The sequence below is a fragment of the Phyllobates terribilis genome, unplaced genomic scaffold (assembly GCF_046119375.1).
Source record: "Phyllobates terribilis strain yellow unplaced genomic scaffold, ASM4611937v1 Scaffold_4__5_contigs__length_816908805, whole genome shotgun sequence".
Classification (NCBI taxonomy): Eukaryota; Metazoa; Chordata; class Amphibia; order Anura; family Dendrobatidae; genus Phyllobates; species Phyllobates terribilis.
This window is the reverse complement of record NW_027362764.1, coordinates 373,911,199-373,937,183: the sequence shown is the minus strand read 5'-3', so window position 1 is coordinate 373,937,183 and position 25,985 is coordinate 373,911,199. Positions and strand designations below refer to the sequence as shown.

Genomic DNA, 25,985 nt, shown 5'->3' with positions numbered 1-25,985 from the left:
CATATTGCCATCCGGAACCAGAGACAAAGAAGACTTAACTACGATGCAAGTTCAGATTGTGTGTCTTGTTTATCATTTATAAAGGTTTAATGTTATATATCAAATGTACTGAGTATATGAGGGGTTGGCCTGTATTATTTTGGACATGGTGTGTAGTATTTATGAACTTTGAAGTGTACTATGTGGTCAGTATACATTAATAATTCTGTTATCTGTTTATAAAGGTGTAGTTTTAATTTGGAGTCTGATTATCTAAATTGAGTTTATGATCTGGAGCATTTTGCCCTGATTCCATATTTTTGCTGTGGTGTATGTATGTATTAACATTATTCCGGCACAATCTGATGATCATCATGTTTTATTGTTTTTTTCAATTAAAAAAACAACCCGGCTAGCAAGAGTTCAATCATTCTACAAATGTGTGCCATTGATATAGGAGACTAAGCCCACAGATGAAGCGTTGATTAAAACGTCATTTGTTCTAAAGTATGTTGTAGCCATAGTATTGCGGGTGGACAGGTTCGCTCTTGCTCTACAATGTCAAAGCAGGAAGTTGAATGGAAAGTTTGTCTTGTAAGTCGAAAGACTAAGAGGAGCCCAAAACATCTTTATATCAAAATCTGTAGAGACGAATCACATTAAGGAGTTGTCATGTTTCACAGCTAATTTGAGAAAGAAAAAATAAGAATAAAAAAAAAATAATCAAGACAAGATGACACCTGGTACCATTTTTTTTTTTTAATTTTGTGATATTAACAATGTGATATTAACAATGTTCATTTTAGAGAGTTGTAGTTAAATACAAAACGCAACCTTGAATTAGTTCAAACAGAGCGTTTGTGCTCCGTTTTTGGTGCAGTTTCTGCATCAAAAAACAGATCATTTTTGGAAAAAAAGCATCAAATGCATCATGTGTCTGTGTTGCTTTTTTGCTCCGTTTTATTAATGCTGCACTTTTGCTTTTTCAAAGCAAAAATGCAGTACTAATCCATAAAGGGCAGGGAGGACACAGGCAGACACTTTATTACCTTCCCCAATGTCCGGTGTCCAGCGATGAGTTGTTTCCAGGTTTTGCACAGTAACAGGTCACCTGACAGTCACATGGCCAGGTCCACTGAACGTTTGTCGCGTGGAAAGTGCAGTAAAAAAAAAATAAAAAAATTAAAAAAAAAAAAACATCAAAGGGACTGTGTGAATACCAATCTGTGTTGTTGTTGTTTTTTTTTATTTTTTTTATGTATAATGAAGAAAGCGCAGCAGAAAAATGGAGCAGTAATTGACGCTCATTTTGTGGATGCACTTTCTGCGCCACTAATACAGCAGTCAACAACGCTGACGTCTGCACGGCAAATTGAAAATCACATTCACTTTGCTGGCAGACGCAGTGACTGATCCGTTTTTGGTGCAGTTTTCCAAGGAGGAAAAAAAAAAAAAAAAAAACGGATCAAAAAAGATCACTGTGAATGAGACCCAAGAAGAAAAGTGGTGGAATGATAGACATCTTGCTAGTATGTAAATTTGGCAAAAAATGAAACTATCAAAACATCTTGATTTATTTAGTATGGAGTATGAACACCATGTGCAGACATCCCTGCTCTTACAGCCTCAGCTGCCATCACTAAGGTTATTAACAGGAACCTGTCAGGTCGTTTTTACCCCCTAACCTATCACTACCTGTCCCCTGCACCTTCCTAGCACATCCCTAACCATCTTCGTCTGACCTAAAACTGCCCTATATTGGCTGTGAAAAAGGAAGGTGCAGGGACAGGTAGTGATAGGTTAGGGAGTAAAAAACGACCTGACAGGTTCCCTTTAAATGGTCATCTGGGAAGGTTCTGCCACCTGGACCCGGCAGCGACGCGAGAAGACTCCACGGACCCGGCAGCGACGCGAGAAGACTCCATGGACCCGGCAGCGACGCGAAAACACTCCACGGACCCGGCAGCGACGCGAGAAGACTCCACGGACCCGGCAGCAATGCGAGAAGACTCCACGGACCCGGCAGCGACGCGAGAAGACTCCACGGACCCGGCAGTGACGCGAGAAGACTCCACGGACCTGGCAGTGACGCGAGAAGACTCCACGGACCCGGCAGCGATGCGAGAAGACTCCACGGACCCGGCAGCGACGCGAGAAGACTCCACGGACCCGGCAGCGACGCGAGAAGACTCCACGGACCCGGCAGCGACGCAAATACATTTAGGCCACACAGGTTGCTCATACTAGTTTGAGGAACATGAAGCCTGGCTTTGTCATGTGTAAAAAACTGCTCCTGGGAGACTTTGGAAAAATGGCCGCACCACTGCTTACACATGAAAAATAAAGGTAACGCCAAGCTGTTAATTCACCTGAAATGAAGACTAGAGGGGTCTAGCTACCATAGATTATGCCACTGTACCATAATCCACGGAGTAGGACTGGTGTGACTATAAGCGTGGGTAGCTGTGCATGTGATACTCTATACAGAATTAAGCAAAATTAGGCCCATAGGATGTCAGATGGCCTCCTACAGCAGAACATCTCTATACATCATCATTTATCTATCTCTGCACATCTTTTACACAAACCATTCATTTCTTTATCATGTGTTTGTTACGTTATGTGTCAGACAGATGTCACACGGATCACATTTGTGTGCGGTGTGTCATCTGTGCTAGTTGCAAAAAAACTGACTTGTCTCCGTGTGGATCACATGGACACGTGCATGGTTAACAGGGACATGGTCTGTAAAAATATACAGCTATGAAGATCCTCATTGATTTTAATTCGTATGCGTGTGAACGTGTCTCCAGAACTTGTGAAAATGGACACCACACGTACTGGATACATAGACATGTGAAGCAGGACTAAGATGCAGCAGGATGAAGATACGGGAAGGAGTGGTTTCGGTGGAGTTTTGAGTGAGTTGCCTCACAGGCCAGTGCAATGCATGATGGAAATTGTAGTAATAGAAGCAGAAAGTCAGGGGAGGAAGATGTCAATTAACCCCATCAGAGATTTATCAGCAATGAGGATGTATTGTTAGAGCATGATCAAAAGATAATATTGCTAAAATAAAATAATGGAGAGGCACATAATAGCAAGATTTCTGAACAAAAAAAAAAAAGTTATGGTACTGGACAACCTCTAATCTTTGATAACTGCAAAAAAGAAACTGCATCTGGGTAAGGTCTGGTGAGTGTTGTGTCCATTCATCCAGGCCTAGTCATATGCATCTGCACAGTACAGGAGCGCACACAACTGTGGTACAAACACAGCCACCACGTGACAATGCATAGTTCTCAGTGATTTTGGACAGACTGTCAGGGTTCTTCTCGTTCATAGGAAGTTGACTGGCAAATATATGTGTGTAGTGTTTTAAACATTTTTAGTCATTAAAAAAGACTTCTTAAAGTCCATAAAATACAGTAAATGTAAACATACATCTATAAAATTGTAACACTATATTTACATTTTTATTACATAATCTATTTTAGTACATAAATATAAAATCTAATGAAGACATCTATATCGAAAGTCAAAAAAATTTGTATATATTATACTAAAATATATATAATAAAATGAGAACACACACCTTGGTGCTGCATATTTGCACAGACCATGGATCTAACACTATATTCATGAGCTGTGAATGCTTATGCTAGCGTAATTATGGCCTAACCTCATTTTTGGGTACACCATTTTTTTTTGTATCAGGGTAACTTCTGTGAAGGAAATTAGGTAATGAACTTTGTTCCCTATTCTGAGAACTGAACCTTGGTAATCTGTCTATTAGACTTATTTTGGGAACAATATTGGGCTGTAAATAACGATAAATCCAGCATTATAGATCCATTAAAATCTAAAAAAACTTTAAGCCATGAGCTGAATTACAACAATTCAGTCACAATCCATCAAGCAAAAAAGGATTTAAAAAATCTGATGTTTTGTTGCGGAAAGACATACATCTATTTGCATCTGGAACATGCCTCACAGCATGATGCGTGCACTCATGGAAGTGGGGAGCTGACTTCTGTATGTTTTCAGAATTTTGTTGTGGTAGGATATTTAGTTATTGCGCTTGGTTAAGATACAGCTTTTACATACTAAGCTTAGTTCTGAGGCAATAACTATAAAGGAAGTTTGGATTGATACAGTATTTATGTAACAAGGCAGGTACTTGTACTGGAGTTATAGGACAAGATTTGTAATGTCTTATTTCCATGACCGTGTTATGAAACCCGCACACCTATGATGCACAATGTGCAATAATATCTATATAACAGATAGATTTAGGATATTGCTAACTAGGTGCACTCTGAAATTTTAACCAGTATATCATCAGGATTAGTAAAGAGCCAATATAATAAGTTGAACTACTTTATAATACAAATTTAATTGTACCTGTTTTTGATGTGTCGCCTGGACATATCGCTTTTTTTGTGGAAGAGCCAAATCCTTTCCAAGATGGCAGCATAACACTTTTCTTCCAGCAATGCCAAAAGGTACTCCGGTATATTCAAGTAGAGACACATTTTTAACTCGTGGACCGTGCCAATGTATTGAGATTTTAGAAGAAGGTCTAAAAGCTAAAACAATACAAGTTTTAAAACATTTATATGGATAAGTTTGTGAACTTACTGGAAAATCAGTCATTGGGAGACAAGTAACCACGCTCTGCCACCTACGAGGCTGACACTGAGAAATATACTTAAAGAAAAAAAAGAAAAAAACAGCTACTTCTCAAAAGTTAATCTGAAAAAGTGAGAAATTTGAAATGGGAACAATTAGGGATGAGTGAACTGGACTTTTATAGTTTGGTGTTAGAAAAGTTTGGGGAAGTCTGTGTTTGGTACTGTGTTCAGAGTTCCGGTGCTTTAAGTATGCAAATCACAGGAGTGGGCATCGCTTGCTGCGGGTACACTCAGTGCGAGCCAATTGCAGTGTTTGATCTGCTGCTTTGAGGGTAAAATAAGAGTGATCGGATGTAGTGTGTACCAAAAAAAAAATAAAAAAATTACAAAGCCTTGCCCTCCCTCCCCCCGTGTTTCGCTTATGACAGGCTTTGTGTGGGCAAAGAGCCGAACGACCCAATCAGTGACTTTCAATGAGGTTCAGGTCAAATTTGGTTGCTGAACAGAACTTTGTAAGGCTGATTTCACATCAGCGTTTTGAGCCTTTTGCAGCAGATCTGGCAGCCTTGCCGCATTACAGGTCACTTGCGGCAAGCCCCATTCATTCCCTATAGGAATTGCCTATAGGGTTGCCTCCCTCCCTTTTATGCTGGCTCACATCATTCCCTGCACATACTGGCTGATCTGATCAGCTGATATGTGTAGCTAACAGTTGTGGGTGCATAGGAGATAAACCCACACCTCTTAACCCCTTAGATCAAGACGTCAAACAAGGACAGCGCAATCGAAGGCTACGTTCACATGCTGCGTTTGCGCTGCGTTTTTTTGAGGATCCGCAAAACAGATGTGCTTTTCTAAAAAAAAACAAAAACAAAAAAAAAAAAAAAACACATCACCATTCACACCAGTGCGCTATTCAGGATGTGCTTTTTTTGAGCCCATACTACAATGTGGGCAATGGAAAACACATCCTCAAAAGCGCAAAAATAATTGTTCATTCTTTCTGAGGATCCGCTTTGCAGTGAAAACGCATCCTCAAAAATACGGAGTGTCAGAACGCAAACTTGGAAAATGTCTTGGCTGGGAAAAAAAAATTAAACAGGAGCTGGGATCGGCGGGCGCTGGGCGGGCCCCTGTACATCCGGGTCCCGTCACGCCCCTGCTTTTACTGTTATGTAAGTGGTGGAAAAAAAATGAAGTTTTTAAAGAAAAATAATTACACTTTTGCGCCAATTTCGGTGACCCGTAGCGTTCTCATTTTTCAGGATCAGGGTGATGGCTTATTTTTTGCGGCTTGAGCTGACGCTTCTAACGATACCATTTTTGAGTACATCCGATGTTTTGATCGCCCATTATTGCATTGTATTGCAATGTTGAAGTGACTAAAAAAAAACCTGGAAGTTTAGGCGTTTTTTTTCCCGCTCCGCAGTTTACAGATCTGATGAATTGATTTTATACTTTGATAGATCGGGCATTTCTGACCAAAATGTGTATTTAATATTTATTTTCAATGGGGCAAAAGGGGGGCATTTGAAATTATTATTTTTTTTCATATCTGTAAAAAATTTGATTTTTTCTTTGTTACACTGGCCCCTAGGGGACCTCAGCGTTGCAGACTACGATCGCTTCTCTTATGTTCAGATTAGCTACTGCACGTCTGTACACAAGAGAAATGATCCTTTTCTGGCGGCAACGTCACTCAGACTTTGCTGGCAGGAAGCTATTGCAGACAGCATCCGGGGAGATCACAGGACCCCAGTTGGTCGAGGTAACAGCCTATGGGGAACGGTGCGATCCCCGACAGTGATTGCCAACACGATCCAAAGGATTAACAGCACAAATCCGATCGCTGATCAGATCGGTGCTGTTAGCTACACATGTTAGCTGATCAGATCAGCTGAGAAGTAGGTGATGATGCCATCTGAGAGCGTGAGGGGGCGGGACATGGCCAAGGACGTATATATACATCCTTGGTTGTGATTGTGTTAAAAACTTTGGTATTTTTACCACCACTTACATAAAGTAAACGTTTGGTATCTACGAACACGTACCGACCTGAGGCATCATACAGTCACATCAGTTTTACCATATAGTGAAGATTGTAGGCAGATTTTTATAATAAAAAAAAAAGTTGTGAAATTGACTTTTTTGGGCAATTTAACCGTACTTGGAAATTTAACGTTTTTCTGTACACTATATGGTTAAATAAATGATGTCATTCAAAACTACAACTCGTCCTGCAAGCCCTCATTTGGCTATATTTATGGAAAAATAAAAATAAATAAGTTATGGTTTTTGAAAGAAAGGGAAAAAAAATAAATAAAAAGAAAATAGCAAAGGTGTTTCCACCCACACAACCTAAAAATTAAGTAACTTAACTATGTTTACATAAAATAAAAATATGCAATGTGCATAAATGAACGTCAAACATCATACTAACACAATTCATTTAATAAATTATGTAATTTTAGTTTAAAACACATACCTTCATCTCCAAAGTTTTTTTGTTTTTCTAAAACAATGAAATTTGATGTTGTGCTCTCTTCAAAATCAGTAATAGCTTGTGCTACAGCATCTAAGGATTCAAAGGTCTGTATCACTTGGATTTCTGAAGACTCTCGAAACACCTAGTAAAGTACGGCTAATTAGTCATGGCCAATAGTACAATGTGAACATCAGGCTTTTAATTATGATTGAATATAGATATGTTCTTTCTATATTAAACAAATTTATCCAATTCATTATATATTCTAGGAGTCAGTCGGTCCAGTTTTATACAGACTCCAACTCCACAGCTCTGCACACTGCCAGTGCTTTGTTTTGTTGAGGGGCTTTTAACTAGTGTTGAGCCACCCCCGTAGTGTTCGAGTTCGGTTCGGTTCGTCGAACACCCGTGTGTTCGCCGAACTGTTCGTCGAACTGTTCGTCGAACACCTTCGAACACCGTTAAAACCAATGGCAGGCAAACAAAAACACATAGAAACACATAGAAAACACCTTCAAAGGTGTCCAAAAGCTGACAAACTGCTCAGAAGACATAACTAACACATGGAAAAGTGACAAGTACATATAGTCATGCGAAAATAAAAGAGGTGGAGGAGTAAAAGGAGGGGGAGACACAGATATAGGCATGTCATGCCCTTCTAAAATCCAAAAAGTGAGAAGCCGACACGGCCAGTCCGCTCCTGCCCGTGCCACCTCCGTGTCGCCGGGTTTGTGCCAGAGCCGCGGTGAACCCTGATGGCCAGCCCCCCTCTCCCAATACTGGTGCCTGTCCGCTGGTGGGTCGAGCGAGCCCCCCTGTGGTGGAGGCAGCTCTAAGCTTTTTAATTTAAATTGTCTCTCTAATTTGAATGAATACACTTTAAATCCATTTACAAGGATCTATTGGTGGGCAAGTCTCATGCCAGCAGCCGCGTAATTCCAGCTCCAGTAGCGTCCACTAAAGCTGCTGCAGTTAAAAAGCTTTTATAAGGATCGAGCTCGGCTGTCCACCGCAAGGCATCCTACTGCCAGTCCCAGCCCCTATGCCTTGGGGTGCCTCCTGATGCTCTTCACTAAGTATCCCATGGTCCCGAAGCATTTCCTTTGAAAAAATTAAGTGTCTAAACTACAGGTGGTGTAGCTTGCTTAACAGCCGGGATAATCCGCTGACTAGCAGACACTGCTACTAGGCACAAAGTATTTCCTGGGCTAGATGCAGTTAAAAATTTGTAATTAGATACTCTCGTTGGATGCTGAGAAAGCATTCCATAGAGTCTCCTGGCATGCCATATATGATTCTCTTAAAAAGCTTGGGGTAGGGGTCTAGGGGACCCTTTTATAGCCAAAATCACGGCCCTGTATCACAATACGTCACCTAGGCTGAAGATAAATGGAACTGTAGCACCCTGAGGGCTCGGTTGCTACAAACGTATTGCACCTCACCCAGAGGTGTGATATCTCACTCTCAGGTAAGGATGGAGTGTGGATCAGGACCCGACACCTGCATGCATTACACCACATTGCCGTGGGGCAGGGCGACCAATATGCCCCTGAGATGGGCACGACAGTCCCTGTCCCTGGCTGGAGTGGGGGGAGGGAATACTGAGGAAGGGGAACCCTGTAGTGCAGGAGCAGGGAGGAAGCAGTTCCTGGGTGCATTGAGAAGGGAGTATAAAAGGTGGGCACCATCTTAGTTCAGTGCAGAGAAGTCTGAGCAGAAGTGGCAGGGAGCAGGGGCTCTGCATGAGCTCTGCTCCGGAGGCGGGCCTAGTAACAGAGGCCCAGGCCTGGAAGAGGGAGAAGGAAGGAAGAGGAGCGGAGAAGGCTCCAGGAACGAGGAATGAAGGGATCCCAGGGGTGCGGACGGGCGAGTCGCCACCGCACGCCCGAATCCACCTGCGTGGAGGGGTCAGGCCAAAGGGGGAGACCGGTCCCCGAACTAGTGGAGGCAGGAAACGACCCTCAGCTAGAAACCGGAGGCTCTGACATTTTATGTGGCGCAGCCCCTCGCTACACCCGCTAGGAAGGCACCACATAGGGTCAGGGAAACTGGCGCCAAGTTTACCAAGAGGAGGCCCGAGGCAGCCGGACAGAAGTGTTGGTAAGAAAGGCCAGACAAAGGACACACAAAGGGGGTCCTGTGAAGTGCTCCAAAGTTATCTGGGAGTTGTCTGAGCCCCTCACCTGGTGAGCACAGTACGACGTGGGCAGCCGTTACCTGCAGACGTGGTCTGGATAATAAGAACTGTGAGTAAAGGCCCTGAACTGCATCACTGACTCCGTGTCGTTACTGCTGCTGCCCTGCACCATCACCCCCATCCTCCGCATACACTGCCCTGAGGCTATACTCCTCCCGTGGGGAGTTATGCTACGCTCTGCTGCACCCACAACACCAGCCTCAGCGGTCTGCCCTGTAGCGGCGGTTCACTCTGACCGCAATCCACGGGTGGCGTAGTCGTACATTTAAACATCAAAACCACATAAATAGTTCCGCCACTGGTTTGACCGCCCTGAGCCACGGAGCCGGGTCGCCGCCACGAAGACTACAACCACCAGCATCCACCAAAAAGGGTCCGGCTCCGGGTGTCCCAAGGCCCAGGGGGTGCGTCAGAACATTTTCATCACCTTTCACAATCACCAATGGGACAAGGCAGGGATGTCCTCTGTCCCCTCTCTTATACATCCTAGTGACAGAGCACCTGCTCTCATCAATTCGCCATAACCCCAATATTAGGTGGATTGAGGTGGGAGGCACCGAGTACAAGTGCTCTCTATTTGCTGATGATGTCCTAGTATATATCACTCAATCACATATATCCATCCATGCTGTTATGGCTGAAATAGATCACTTTGTTACATGGTCAAATTTTAAAATCAATGCAGCGAAGTCTGAGGCCCTCGATGTCTCCCTCCCCAAATCCATATAGGATTCCATCCAGTCCAACTTTCCCTTTGCCTGGCCCTCACAGGGTATCAAATACTTAGGAATTCCTATTCATAGAGACCTCTCCCATCTATGTTATCTTAATTTTGGGCCCTTTATTGAACAACTCCATACAGACCACGGTTGGCAAGTTAGAACTGTAAGATTCACTACGTGAACCACTGGTGTTTTGTGGAAAAGCACATGTACACTGCGTTCCAAATTATTATGCAAAAAGTGTTTAGGAGTGATAAGGGAAGAATTTGTTTGTTTGTCAGTTAAACTCATTGATGGTGATGTGTGTCAGGGCTCTTTATATCACTGTAAGCAATTGCAGACACCTGTGCTAATTAGTTTGGCAGGTGTGTCCAATGAAAGGCAAGACTACTTAAGAAGGCTCTCTCACATTATTAAGCAGCTTACATTTTCTGCCAAAATGGGAAAGAAAAAGGATGTGTCGGCTGCTGAGAAGCAACAAATTGTGGAGTGTTTAGGTCAAGGCATGACTACAATCAACATTGTACGATGATCAGGATGAAGTGTCTTGGCAATCAAGAAGTATGTAGCTGATTCACAGTACACACGTGTGCGTGCTGATAAGGGCAAATTGAGGACTCTTTCCTACAGGCAATTACGTCAGGTTGAAAGAGCAGCGACAAGAAAGCCTTGTCATAGCAGCAGACAAGTTTTTGAAGCTGCTTGTGCCTCCAACGTCCCCCGAACAACAAGATGCAGGGTCCTTCAGAGGTTTGCAGCTGTGCATACGCCATCCTGTCGACCTCCTCTATCCACTTCACACAAGCAGAAACGGCTCCAGTGGGCCAAACATTACATGAAGACTGATTTCAAAACAGTTTTGTTCACGGATGAGTGCCGTGCAGCGCTCGATGGTCCAGATGGATGGAGTGGAGGATGGCTGGTTGATGGACACCCCACGCAAACACGGCTACAGCGCCAACAAGGAGGAGGTGGAGTAATGTTTTGGGCTGGAATCATGGGGAGAGAGATTGTCGGCCCCTTTAGGATCCCTGAAGGCGCTAAAGATGAACTCCATAATGTATGTGGATTTTCTCAAACAGCACTTCCTGCCATGGTTCAAGAAGAAGAACCGTGTATTTCACAGCAAGATCATTTTTCTGCATGATAATGCACCATCTCATGCTGCACATAAAACATCTGCATCTCTGGCTGATATGGGCATAAAAGGGGACAAACTTATGGTGTGACCCCCATGCTCCCCTGACCTCTACCCCATTCAGAACCTTTGGAGCATCATTAAAAGGAGTGTCTATGATGGCGGGAGGCAGTTCACATCTAAGCAACAGCTCTGGGAGGGTATTCTGTCCTCATGCAAAACAATTGAAGCAGAAACCATCCAAAACCTGACAAATTCAATGGACGAGAGAGTTCAGAAGCTCCTTTCGAACAAGGGGTCCTATGTGAAAATGTAACATCACCTAGAATAAAGTTTTGAGTTGAAAACTGTTTGATTTAAGTTTCTAACAACCTGCTAATGCTTATAATTTCAAAAATGACCATTTTTTTGGTCTTTATTAAAATGAAAAGGTTGATCGAAAAGTTTGGGGGATCTAAGAGTGTGGCAACCCAGTAGTCATGATTACTTCGAATTCTGACAATATGAGGGTCATGCTGCAGGTAGTGCAGCAAGAAGGCACTTATGTGTCTTGCGCATCTCGGAGCCCCAAAATTATTTTCCGGGCTAGATGCAGCTAAAAATTATTTTTAATTTTAAATCTGGTGAAGCTTTAGTATAGATGGCCTAATAGGATCAGTGCTGCACACTGCTACAAAGCCCAAATTATTTTCCAGTCAAGATACAGATAAACATGATTAGTAATTTGAAAGCTTAAAACGGTTGGTAGGGTGATTTTAACCAATCATCAAGCTTTTACTCTCCCCAGGATGACACAGGGGTAGAAAAGTCGTTTCGGATCCATGATTTGTTCATCTTTATGAACGTGAGTCTGTCTACATTATCAGTGGAGAGCCGCGTGCGCTTATCTGTCAGCACACCACCAGCAGCGCTGAACACACGTTCAGACAGAACGCTGGCTGCGGGGCATGACAAGATCTCCAAGGCGTAAGTGGCTAGCTCCGGCCATTTATCCAGATTGGAAGCCCAAAAAGAGCAAGGGTCCAGTGACACAGTCGTGGCTTCAATGTTTACTTGGAGAAACTCCTGTACCATCGTCTCTAGGCGTTGACTATGTGTCAGACTTCTTGTCTCCTGTGGCCTTGCAAAGGATGGGCTAAAAAAGTGGTGAAATGATTCCGCAAAATTGATGTTACCAGCAGATACTGTGGTTCTGTTATGGTTTGAGTGCTGAACACTTGACGGTCCCAAGGTTGGCAAGTTGGAACTGTGAGATTCACTACGTGCACCACTGGTATTTTGTGGAAAAGCACATGTAAGATTCTGCAACAGTCTCTGCTGATACTTCTGCATGCGTGCATCCCTTTCTATGGCAGGAATAATTTCTGCAAATTTACTTTTGTACCGGGGATCTAACAGTGTGGCAACCCAGTAGTCAGGATTATTTCTAATTCGAGGGTCATGTTGCAGGTAGTGCAGCAAGAAGGCACTCATGTGTGTTGCGCATCCAGGAGCACCAAGTCCCTGTTGTGTTGGTGGCGAGGTAACAATCATGCTTCCTTCCTCTGTCCTCTCCCCCCAACCTCGCACAACAGAAATGTGATCAAGGTCTCCCTCATCTGATGAGTCTTCCATCAGTTCGTCCTCCACTTCTTCCTGGGCTCCTGCACCTTCCTCACTAGTTTGGCTGCTACCATGCGCCCTGGTAAAACCATCTCCCCCACCCTCACATGCCTGCCGCCTTGGTGCTGCCGACCGTCTGGACCTTGCAGATGTTAGCCCTTCCGCATACAACTCCTCCTCCTCTACTTCCTCCACCTCCTCTTGTGCCACCACCTGACTCCGAATTCTGTTTAACATGTGCTCCAGCATGTAAATCACCGGAATAGTCATGCTGATAATGGCATCGTCAGCACTAAACATCTTCGTCGCCATTTCAAAACTGTGCAGAAGGGTGCATAGGTCCCTGATCTGAGACCACTCCTCCAGCGTGATTTGCCCCACCTCTGAATCTCGTTGGCCCAGGCTATACGTCAGAACGTATTGCACCAGGGCTTGTCGGTGCTGCCACAGTCGCTGCAACATGTGCAGAGTTGAATTCCACCGGGTAGGCACATCGCATTTTAGCCGGTGAAGTGGCAGGCCCAACGACTTCTGTAGAGATGTAAGTCGCTGAGCTGCGGGATGCGAACGGCGGAAGTGAGCACACAGCGACCGTGCCCTCTGCAGAAGGCCATCTAGTCTGGGATAGTGGGCTAAAAATTGCTGGACAACCAGGTTCAACACGTGAGCCATACAAGGCACGTGTGTGACATTGCCCCGGCGAAGGGCCGCACCCAGGTTTGCAGCATTGTCGCACACGGCCTTCCCTGGTTTCAGGTCCAGTGGAGACAACCATTCATGAAATTGGTTCTCCAGAGCTGACCACAACTCCTCAGCTGTGTGACTCACATTTCCCAGACATTTCAATGTAAAAACCGCCTGATGACGTTGAGCCCTACTGCCAGCATAGTAAGGAGGTGTGCAGGATCCCTTCTGCGCAGTTAGAAAGCTTGTGGCATGACCAGACAGGCTTTGGGTGCAGGTGGAAGACCGAGAGGAGGTTGAGGAGGCAGAAGCAGTGGAGGAACTTTGACATAAAGAGGATTGACGCACAACTCGTGGGGACGGCAAGACTTGGACAGCAGCCCCTTGTCCTGCTGTCACCATAGTTACCCAGTGCCCAGTCAGCGACATGTAACGCCCCTGTCCATGCCTACTCGTCCAAGTGTCTGTGGTGAAATGCACCCTGTCACACACAGAGTTTCTCAAAGAAGCGGTGATGTTGTGTGCGACATGCTGGTGGAGCGCAGGCACACCTTTCTTTGAGAAGTAGTGCCGACTGGGCATCTGGTACTGGGGCACTGCGACGGACATAAGGTCTCGAAAATCCTCTGTGTCCACCAGGCGGAAAGGCAGCATTTCTGTAGCCAAGAGCTTGCAGATGGTGAAATTCAACCTCTTAGCTTTCTCATGGCTAGGAGGAAATGGTCTTTTACTTGTCCACATCTGAGGGACCGAGGGCTGGCTATTGTGCTTAGACGGGGTTGATAAGGGTGTCCCCGGCAAACTGCCGGTCTGTGAGGAAGATGCAGGCGGACATGTTAGGTTGCCTTGATCCAAAGGTGGTGCTATCGATGTCGGACAGCGCTCAACACCAGCTGGTGTTCCCACCTCCAAAGAAAATGATGACCTGCCAATCACGCTGGCTGTTGCGGGTAAAGAGGTGGCAGGTCTGCGCCCCAAAACAGGTGTGACTGCTGTCCCCCCAGTCACAGAGGATGAAGAGGCCGCGGATGCACAAGATATGGCAGACGGTGGTTGGCCCGGCCGGCTAGGCCGCATTGTAGCACACTGAGCTTCCCACTGCAACTTATGCTTCATGTCCATGTGCCGGTTCATGCATGAAGTACTCAAACTATGTATTTTTTGGCCTCTACTTAGCTTTTGCTGACAAATGTTACAGATAACACGAGTTGGGTCATCTTTATCGATCTGAAAAAATGCCCAGGCTATGCAAGGCTTAGCACCCATGCGACCTGAAGAGCCACCACGACTTGTGGTGAGAGGCAGAGTTGTGTTTGAGGATGCAGTTGTTGACGTGCTTCCAGTACTACGTTTCTGTCCAGGAAGGCGCAACCTGACCTCGTCGTCACTAGCATCTTCCTCCACCTCCTCTGCTGACCTCATCTCTTGGCTGACTGTGGGTTGACAGTAAGTGGGATCTCCAACCTCATCATCATCACCCTGTGCGTTATCACACCCGTCGTCCTCAGAGCCAACCTGTTCCTGCCCTGACAAAAAACTAAAGTTGTCGCTCCAATCAGGTATTTGAGTCTTATCATCGTCTTCCTCATTGTCTCCACCAACAGGAGTTACAGTTTGGGAATGAGGGTCTACATTATGGTCAGAACCTTCTGCGTCTGGTCCTGGATCCGACTCATAAAGATTCTGGGCATCAGTGCAGATCATTTCCTCGTCTGGATTCACAGAAGCGCTGGAGTCGACCTCTGATTCCCAGGCTATAGTATGAGTAAACAGCTCTGCAGACTCAACCATCTGTTCTACCTCATACTCAGACGGGCAGCTGGAGATTTGGGAGCTGTGAGGAAGCAAGTGCGATTGGGGTGACACCTTTGAGGACTGGAGTATTTGTGATGTTGAAGTTGATGTGGAGGAGAGCCCACTTAAAGGAGCATTTGATATCCGTTGAAGCACCTGCTGTTTTTGTGCCTCATCTGGAATTTGTAGCGATTGGCGTGGCCGTAAGAAAGGGATCTTATCACATTGTCCGCTAAAAGAAGTAGACATTTTAGTTTGGCTGGAAGATGGTCTTTCTTCTGCAGATGTTACTGTTGCTTTAACACCTACCCCACGGACACAACCTTTTTTCCCCTTCCCAACACGCCTATTCCCCTTTCCACCAGCAGCAGGCCTTTTTCCACTCATTTTGGTGGTTAACTAATTCACAACTCTGGAGTTGCTTGCACAAAAAAACAATGGATGGTAACCGAGCATAGCTGAGTGGCCAAACTGTGGTATTAGGCCAAAACTATTGGCTGGGTTAGATGCAGAAAAAAATTATATTCAATTTGCAACCTGATGGAGGTCAGTATAGATGGACTAATACAACAAGTCCCACACACAGCTAGAAGCCCAATATTTTTTCAGAGGTAGATGCAGAAAAAAATATATTCAGTTTGCAACCTGATGGAGGTCAGTATAGATGGACTAATACAACAAGTCCCACACACAGCTAGAAGCCCAATATTTTTTCAGAGGTAGATGCAGAAAAAAATATATTCAGTTTGCAACCTGATGGAGGTCAGTATAGATGGACTAATACAACAAGTCCCACACACAGCTAGAAGCCCAAATATTTTTTCAGAGGTACTGTAGATGCAGATAAAAATTATTTTTAATTTGCAACCTGATGGAGGTCAGTATAGATGGACTAATAGAGAAAGTCCGACACACTGCTAGAAGGCCAAATATTTTTTCAGAGCTAGATGCAGAAAAAAATTATATTCAGTTTGCAACCTGATGGAGGTCAGTATAGATGGACTAACAGAGAAAGTCCCACACACTGCTAGAAGGCCAAATATTTTTTCAGAGCTAGATGCATACAAAAAATTATTTTGAATTTGCAACCTGATGGAGGTCAGTATAGGTGGACTAATAGAACAAGTCCCACACACTGCTAGAAGGCCAAATATTTTTTCAGAGCTAGATGCAGAAAAAAATTATATTCAGTTTGCAACCTGATGGAGGTCTGTATAGATGGATTAATAGAACAAGACCCACACACAGCTAGAAGCCCAATATTTTTTCAGAGGTAGATGCAGAAAAAAATATATTCAGTTTGCAACCTGATGGAGGTCAGTATAGATGGACTAATACAACAAGTCCCACACACAGCTAGAAGCCCAATATTTTTTCAGAGGTAGATGCAGAAAAAAATATATTCAGTTTGCAACCTGATGGAGGTCAGTATAGATGGACTAATACAACAAGTCCCACACACAGCTAGAAGCCCAAATATTTTTTCAGAGGTACTGTAGATGCAGATAAAAATTATTTTTAATTTGCAACCTGATGGAGGTCAGTATAGATGGACTAATAGAGAAAGTCCGACACACTGCTAGAAGGCCAAATATTTTTTCAGAGCTAGATGCAGAAAAAAATTATATTCAGTTTGCAACCTGATGGAGGTCAGTATAGATGGACTAACAGAGAAAGTCCCACACACTGCTAGAAGGCCAAATATTTTTTCAGAGCTAGATGCATACAAAAAATTATTTTGAATTTGCAACCTGATGGAGGTCAGTATAGGTCGACTAATAGAACAAGACCCACACACAGCTAGAAGCCCAATATTTTTTCAGAGGTAGATGCAGAAAAAAATATATTCAGTTTGCAACCTGATGGAGGTCAGTATAGATGGACTAATACAACAAGTCCCACACACAGCTAGAAGCCCAATATTTTTTCAGAGGTAGATGCAGAAAAAAATATATTCAGTTTGCAACCTGATGGAGGTCAGTATAGATGGACTAATACAACAAGTCCCACACACAGCTAGAAGCCCAATATTTTTTCAGAGGTAGATGCAGAAAAAAATATATTCAGTTTGCAACCTGATGGAGGCCAGTATAGATGGACTAATACAACAAGTCCCACACACAGCTAGAAGCCCAAATATTTTTTCAGAGGTACTGTAGATGCAGATAAAAATTATTTTTAATTTGCAACCTGATGGAGGTCAGTATAGATGGACTAATAGAGAAAGTCCGACACACTGCTAGAAGGCCAAATATTTTTTCAGAGCTAGATGCAGAAAAAATTATATTCAGTTTGCAACCTGATGGAGGTCAGTATAGATGGACTAATAGAATGATGCTATGCCCAAAAGATTTTACTTCACTAGGTGCAGTAAAAAAATTGGTATTCTATACACAGGTGGTATATCTTGCAACACAGATAGGCTACTCCACTGACTAACACACTCTGCAATAGGCCAAAAAGGATTAGCTTTGCTAGATTCAGCCAAATGCTGTGAAAAAAACTTGCACAGCACTGGCACAGACCTGCCTGGCAAAAACTGATAGGAACTGATGTAACCTAGTTCTGAAAAGGACTCCAATTACAATTAGTCTTTACTCCCACAACCTATCTATTTAAGAGCACAGACCTCCCTGATAAAAGTCGTAGGAAATGCTGTAACCTAGTCCTTAAAAGGAGTGCAATCACAACTATTCCCTACTCCCAAGCTATCTGTATATTTGTGCGAAAATTGGCTTGAAATTAACAAGGTATAGCGCACACAGCAACAGCGGTGCCGTCTAACACGCAGCTGCAGCAGTGAGAAAATGGTGGCGACGGGGAAAATGGCTTGGTCTTATAGGGCAAGGACATGTGACATACACTGCCAATGACACATGCCCTTGCTTGTGTGAAAAAAAGCACTTCGCTCCGTGTGTGCGCTGCTGATAGGCTGACAGATTGCACCTCCCCACTGTAAATGCGGGAAAGAGAAAAAAAAATGGAGATCTTCATTGTTCCTGCAGAGATCCATCCCCTGCCCCTCCCCCCACCCCGCTGTACACTCAAACTGCGTATTAACATTAATTTTCATCATTACTGAGAAAAAATCCAGTTATGATTTTGGTGCACGAATAGTTATCGAACATAACCTCGAACAGCCGAATTTTTCTCAAATTGTTTGTGTTCGCCGACCGGCTCGAACACCGCCCAAAACAGCTCGAATTTGAGATTGGCGAACAGTTCGAGTAGAACAACGCTCATCTCTACTTTTAACCTCTTTGTGCTTCCTGTCCCCATTAGGGTGTGGAGACAACCTCCATATGCTGTCATGGAAGGTTCCTAGAAACTGAATTAACGGTAAGAATAATTCTATTTTTGAGGGTTTTAAGCTGCACCAGATTATAAAATGAACCCCAAATTTAAATAAAATATATATTTTTGGGCACTGTCTTATAATCTCAATGTCCATTTTATAGTCAATGTACCTTACCAAGGAGAGAGGGGGGCGCAATGGAGCGACGTCACAGGAGGCAGGGTCCCTGCTGAAGGAAGTTAGCGGGGGCACAATGCTGCAGGCTCGAGGATGGGGCATGTCGCCGGCATGAGGCGTGCGACATTAATCGCCCACCAGTGGAAGTGACGGGCTTAATGAAAATGGCAGCAGAGAGCAGATAACTCAGTCTGTGAGAGCACTGCCTCTGCAGACATTTTCCTTAAGACCATTCCTTTGACTGCCTGAAAATCAATGGCACCAACCTCGTGCGCCCGACACACCCCCTCCTACCTGCAGCACTGCCCAACGTTGCACTCGCTCACTTCCTTCAACAGAAACCATGCCTCCTGTGACCCAGATACACCACCCGCTAAGCTATATCTGGATTATAAAATGCACCCCCATTTTTCAAACAAAAAAGTGTCTTATAATCAAAAAAATATGGTATATTTTCTGTGAAGCTTTGAAACACTGCAAAGAAAAAGTAAACCTGGATACAATCTTCAAGCTAGAATGCAATTCATGCTGACTGTTTTGAGCAGCATGAGTCATATGACAGATTACCTTTAACATAAGGAACAAAATTATTTTTTAAAAATATAAAATGATACCTTGATTTTGTCTGTCTCCTTAGAAATATTTTCTACTTCAGTTCCTTCGGTACCCACTCCATCTGGTGAAATAGAGACCTTGACCTGATTATCAGTCATTACTGCTTCCTAGAAGAAAAGTGATGTGTAAAAAAAAAAAAAAAAAAAAAAGGGATGGTGCAAAACACCCCCAAAGCAAAAAAAAAAAAAAAAACCTTCTTGTTGTCTACATCCACTTCTTTACAATCAACAGCTTGTCCCAACTGCAAACCAGAGCTGTTTTCAGCCATTTCAATTGTACCTATAGTGAATTTAAAGAAAAATAAAAAAATAGGTAGATCTGGCAAAGAATAATATCTACATTAAATCTTTAGGTCATCTATACTTGTTTAGGTTGACTTCATGTCCTTGCAGCTGTGTATCTGCAATAGCTTGTCACAGCAAAAGTACAGAGAGCGTCCCCTGCCTCCCAAACACACTGGTGTCACTGGTCATTCAATGGATGGAGCCAAGCATTAATTCTCAGAGGAAGGTTTACGGAGGGCAGCCAGATAAGAAAACCTGGGCTGTAATAAGGACAATGCAGTAATAGTGCCGCAACAACAATATTTTTGTGTTGTTGAACCACCATGTTACTACAACACATAAATAGAATTGTTTACATCCATAGGTAGGCTAGCCCAGGGCTGTCTGTGACTGCGCTCCAGGCTGTCAAACCTGGAAAAGCAGTTGTGCGAAACAACAAGATCAATAATACCTAACATCACAGCCAAACCAAAGAGAAGCAGCTCCAGCCACCAAAGTAGGGGGAGGGGGGGGGGGGAGTTAATTGTTTGACTTAATATAGTAGGGGAAGTGTACAGGTGATAAGTTTGTGAGGCCCCTGAATGATAATAAAATGGCCCACGGCAGGAAAGAGGTTGCTCACCCATGGCCTAGACCTTTAGGAGGTAGGGAAATAGGATTTCTATTCGCCTACTTTGAAAATGACTTTCCAGATGGTCCCATTCCCTGGATAAAATAGTTTCAAACTCATTGTGGTAAGAAAACAACCGAGGGGTATGATTTGCCTTTTGAAAGATACCAAAGGCTCTGTGGGAAGCACTTCATCTTCCTTGACCTCAAGTGTCTGGTTGACTACTAAGATCAGACTGTTAACCATATCCTGAAGCTTGGATGGCCCGGTCAGAGTCTAGATCAGAGTCCAACTTAGTCAGAAGCCTGAACAGCCTGCAGCTTGAACGATGAAGAGCAATAGACAGATGTCAACCTGGAAAATGTGGAAGTCCAGGGAGAACCAGAAGAGTAACTGGAGGGTGTCTGCTCTTTGGATCTTCTATGCGATCTGCACTGACGGAGTGCATCAGGAAGGAAAACAGAAATACCTCGTGGAGCATTCAGAACACAAGAGGCGGCTGAAAAATTAAAGTATATTTTGGATTGAAAGACACACTTTCCCCCAAAATTGGGGTGGGAGCACTCGCGGTATAAACTTTAGCTGAGAGAAAAAAGTAAACTGATTGGCAGGCAGAGAAGGAAAAAATCTGCAAGAAGAGGGAGCGTGGCAAGACTGCAAAGCAGCGTGACCATGGGGGAGTAAGCCTCCGTGAAGTGGAGAACCCTACTGGAAACGCTACAGCTCCACTCATTCATTGCTTACAAAGGGCTGCGGAAGTAAAGCCCCCGTCTCACATAGCGAGATCGCTAGCGAGATCGCTGCTGTGTCACGGTTTTGGTGACGCAACAGCGACCTCACAAGCGATGTCGCTATGTGTGACACTTTGCAGCGATCAGGCCCCTGCTGTGAGGTCGCTGATCGCTGCAAGGTGTCCTGGACCATTTTTTGGTCGTTGGCCTCCCGCTGGCCAGCACACATCGCTGTGTGTGACCAGCGGGACCAACGATCAGGCTGGTATCCATGGTAAACATCGGGTTACTAGGGGCACGCGCGCACTTAGTAACTAAGTAACTTAGTAACTAAGTGCGCGCGTGCCCCTAGTAACCCGATGTTTATCATGGATACGACTCTGCTAAGGTGAACGGTAACCTCCCGCGCACCGTAGCAGAGTGGTATCCATGGTAAACATCGGGTTACTAGGGGCACGCGCGCACTTAGTAACCCGCTGTTTACCATGGTTACGAGCCTGCTCCTGCTTCAGCAGCAGGCTGGTAACCGGAGCAGGACATCGTGGAAAGATTCCCCTGATCGCTGGTGAGCCTACCTGTTTGACAGCTCACCAGCGATGTATTAGCGATGCAGCAACGATCCCTGACAGGTGGTATCGTTGTCGGGATCGCTGCTGCATTGCTTAGTGTGACGGGGCCTTAAGTGGAACAGATTCACTGGCCTGCTGAAAGGAGCCCTGGGATAGGAGATACACAAATCCCCAACTACACTTGTGTGAGATATGTTTAACCCAGGTGTACTTACTGTTCACTGTTGTATGATCTTCCAGCTGGATCCATGGATCCTAGGCTGAAGCCCTGTAGAATGTATGATAGTAACAGAAGCAAATTCCTTTTTATACCACAGTTTTCATAATTTTATTCTGAATTATGTAGGGAGAGGGATTGAGGAAATCCACGTGTCAGACAATCTACAAAGTTACACACAAATTAGGACTCCGGTCCTGTGACATGAAACAATGGCTAACTTATCTTGATTTACCAAAGGAACAATATTTGTAGACTGGCCTAATCAAGAACAGTTCACACTACACAAACGGCCAGATGCTGAGTCATCACACAATCCCCCCCCCTACACACAGACATTTATATGTACCACCACCTTCCTTGTGAAAGCCCCCCTAAGTGCAGCCCTATGCATGTATCATCAGCACAATCTAACTGTAAGATAAATACCATACATCACCCCCTTTTTTAGACTAACCTGTTGCAACATGACCTCTTTCCCAGTGCAATCCCCAACATGCAGCGCCATCATGACTATGCAAAACACACTGCAAGCAGTCCTGTGCAGGCAACATCAGCAAATTCCCTGTGCAACCGCCAACAACATGCAGCAACATACCTGCATAACCCCCTTCACTGTGCAAGCACACCCAAGAAGCAGCCCTGTGTATGCACCATCACCCCTTTTCCTGTGGAAGACAATGAACATGACCCATGCCCCCTCACACCAGCCACGCAGCCCCCTGGATGCCCCTCTACATGACCCATGCCCCCTCACGCCAGCCACGCAGCCCCCTGGACGCCCCTCTACATGACCCATGCCCCCACACGCCAGCCACGCAGCCCCCTGGACGCCCCTCTACATGACCCATGCCCCCTCACGCCAGCCACGCAGCCCCCTGGACGCCCCTCTACATGACCCATGCCCCCTCACGCCAGCCACGCAGCCCCCTGGACGCCCCTCTACATGACCCATGCCCCCTCACGCCAGCCACGCAGCCCCCTGGACGCCCCTCTTCATGACCCATGCCCCCTCACGCCAGCCACGCAGCCCCCTGGACGCCCCTCTACATGACCCATGCCCCCTCACGCCAGCCACGCAGCCCCCTGGACGCCCCTCTACATGACCCATGCCCCCTCACGCCAGCCACGCAGCCCCCTGGACGGCCCTCTACATGACCCATGTCGCCTCACGCCAGCCACGCAGGCCCCTGGACGCCCCGCTACATGACCCATGCCCCCTGACGCCAGCCACGCAGCCCCCTGGACGCCCCGCTACATGACCCATGCCCCCTGACGCCAGCCACGCAGCCCCCTGGACGCCCCGCTACATGACCCATGCCCCCTCACGCCAGCCACGCAGCCCCCTGGACGCCCCTCTACATGACTCATGCCCCCTCACGCCAGCCACGCAGCCCCCTGGACGCCCCTCTACATGACCCATGCCCCCCTCACGCCAGCCACGCAGGCCCCTGGACGCCCCTCTACATGACCCATTCCCCCTCACGCCAACCACGCAGCCCCCTGGACGCCCCTCTACATGACCCATGCCCCCTCACGCCAGCCACGCAGCCCCCTGGACGCCCCTCTACATGACCCATGCCCCCTCACGCCAGCCACGCAGCCCTCTGGACGCCCCTCTACATGACCCATGCCCCCTCACGCCAGCCACGCAGCCCCCTGGACGCCCCTCTACATGACCCATGCCCCCTCACGCCAGCCACGCAGCCCCCTGGACGCCCCTCTACATGACCCATGCCCCCTCACGCCAGCCACGCAGGCCCCTGGACGCCCCTCTACATGACCCATGCCCCCTCACGCCAGCCACGCAGGCCCCTGGACGCCCCTCTACATGACCCATGCCCCCTCACGCCAGCCACGCAGGCCCCTGGACGCCCCTCTACATGACCCATGCCCCCTCACGCCAGCCACGCAGGCCCCTGGACACCCCTCTACATGACCCATGCCCCCTCACGCCAGCCACGCAGGCCTCTGGACGCCCCTGTACATGCCCCATGCCCCCTCACGCCAGCCACGCAGCCCCCTGGACGCCCCTGTACATGCCCCATGCCCACTCACGCCACCCACGCAGCCCCCTGGACGCCCCTGTACATGCCCCATGCCCCCTCACGCCAGCCACGCAGCCCCCTGGACGCCCCTCTACATGCCCCATGCCCCCTCACGCCAGCCACGCAGCCCCCTGGATGCCTATCTACATGCCCCATGCCCCCTCACGCCAGCCACGCAGCCCCCTGGACGCCCCTCTACATGACCCATGCCCCCTCACGCCAACCACGCAGCCCCCTGGACGCCCCTCTACATGACCCATGCCCCCTCACGCCAGCCACGCAGCCCCTTGGACGCCCCTCTACATGCCCCATGCCCCCTCACGCCAGCCACGCAGCCCCCTGGACGCCCCTCTACATGACCCATGCCCCCTCACGCCAGCCACGCAGCCCCCTGGACGCCCCTCTACATGACCCATGCCCCCTCACACCAGCCACGCAGCCCGCTGGACGCCCCTCTACATGACCCATGCCCCCTCACACCAGCCACGCAGCCCCCTGGACGCCCCTCTACATGACCCATGCCCCCTCACACCAACCACGCAGCCCCCTGGACGCCCCTCTACATGACCCATGCGCCCTCACACCAACCACGCAGCCCCCTGGACGCCCCTCTACATGACCCATGCCCCCTCACACCAGCCACGCAGCCCCCTGGACGCCCCTCTACATGACCCATGCCCCCTCACACCATTCACGCAGCCCCCTGGACGCCCCTCTACATGACCCATGCCCCCTCACACCAGCCACGCAGCCCCCTGGACGCCCCTCTACATGACCCATGCCCCCTCACACCAACCACGCAGCCCCCTGGACGCCCCTCTACATGACCCATGCGCCCTCACACCAACCACGCAGCCCCCTGGACGCCCCTCTACATGACCCATGCGCCCTCACACCAACTACGCAGCCCCCTGGACGCCCCTCTACATGACCCATGCCCCCTCACACCAGCCACCAGCCCCCTGGACGCCCCTCTACATGACCCATGCCCCCTCACACCAGCCACGCAGCCCCCTGGACGCCCCTCTACATGACCCATGCCCCCTCACACCAGCCACACAGCCCCCTGGACGCCCCTCTACATGACCCATGCCCCCTCACACCAGCCACGCAGCCCCCTGGACTCCCCTCTACATGACCCATGCCCCCTCACCCCAGCCACGCAGCCCCCTGGACGCCCCTCTACATGACCCATGCCCCCTCACACCAGCCACGCAGCCCCCTGGACGCCCCTCTACATGACCCATGCCCCCTCACACCAGCCATGCAGCCCCCTGGACGCCACTCTACATGACCCATGCCCCCTCACACCAGCCACGCAGCCCCCTGGATGCCCCTCTACATGACCCATGCCCCCTCACACCAGCCACGCAGCCCCCTGGACGCCCCTCTACATGACCCATGCCCCCTCACACCAGCCACGCAGCCCCCTGGACGCCCCTCTACATACCCCATGCCTCCTCACACCAGCCACGCAGCCCTCTGGACGCCCCTCTACATGACCCATGCCCCCTCACACCAGCCACGCAGCCCCCTGGACGCCCCTCTACATACCCCATGCCTCCTCACACCAGCCACGCAGCCCTCTGGAAGCCCCTCTACATGACCCATGCTCCCTCACACCAGCCACGCAGCCCCCTGGACGCCCCTCTACATACCCCATGCCCCCTCACACCAGCCACGCAGCCCCCTGGAGGCCTCTACAACATTTATTCACATGGTCAGTTCTCCCCACCTCAGTCCACTCCGGATCCGCATCAGTCCTCACAGCAGAACACGAGTTCCTGAGCAGAGTCCTCGCCAGAGCACAGGTTGTTACACAACTCAGTACAGGAACCTCAGCAGAGTCCTGGAGTCCTCTCCACAGCACAACTCAGGAGCAACTACAGAAACAACTACAGGAGCTCCTCATCACCAGTCCTCCCGTCCCCGCACAACATGCGCACTGCTGCGGCTGCACGGCTAATTTCCACTGGGCTGAGAAGGCTCCGCCCCTTCCGGTGACGTCATGATTTCATGATATCACTCCTCCCCCTCAAGAAATCAACTCCAAATTAGACGCTACCGTACCAGGAAGCCGCAGTGCACATTTGCTGATGGTAGCTTGAGCCTAGAATGTACTAACTCCTGGAAGGTTTTCCCTGCAGCCCATACACTCTAGCCAATTCAATAGTGAAGAGAATAGCATGCAGGGCCGGCTCCAG

The 25,985-nt window shown here is 47.4% G+C and overlaps 1 protein-coding gene across 3 annotated transcripts; it reads right to left on the bottom strand.

Moving 5' to 3' along the window:
* Positions 1–342: 342 nt before the first annotated feature.
* On the bottom strand, positions 343–25,746 carry LOC141264339 (uncharacterized). 3 transcript variants are annotated; one of them, XM_073676630.1, is made up of 8 exons: positions 25,517–25,746; positions 21,732–21,784; positions 19,516–19,601; positions 19,322–19,429; positions 7,099–7,240; positions 4,384–4,568; positions 1,029–1,114; positions 343–662 (listed from the first exon to the last, which is right to left on the bottom strand). In XM_073676630.1, the coding sequence occupies exons 3-8, from the start codon at positions 19,588–19,590 to the stop codon at positions 650–652; spliced, it is 609 nt and encodes a 202-aa protein (XP_073532731.1). In that variant the 5' UTR covers positions 19,591–19,601; positions 21,732–21,784; positions 25,517–25,746; the 3' UTR covers positions 343–649. The 3 variants fall into 3 exon arrangements, with proteins under 3 accessions (XP_073532731.1, XP_073532732.1, XP_073532733.1); XM_073676631.1 differs by having other exon boundaries at positions 343–620; XM_073676632.1 differs by lacking the exon at positions 1,029–1,114.
* Positions 25,747–25,985: the final 239 nt, after the last annotated feature.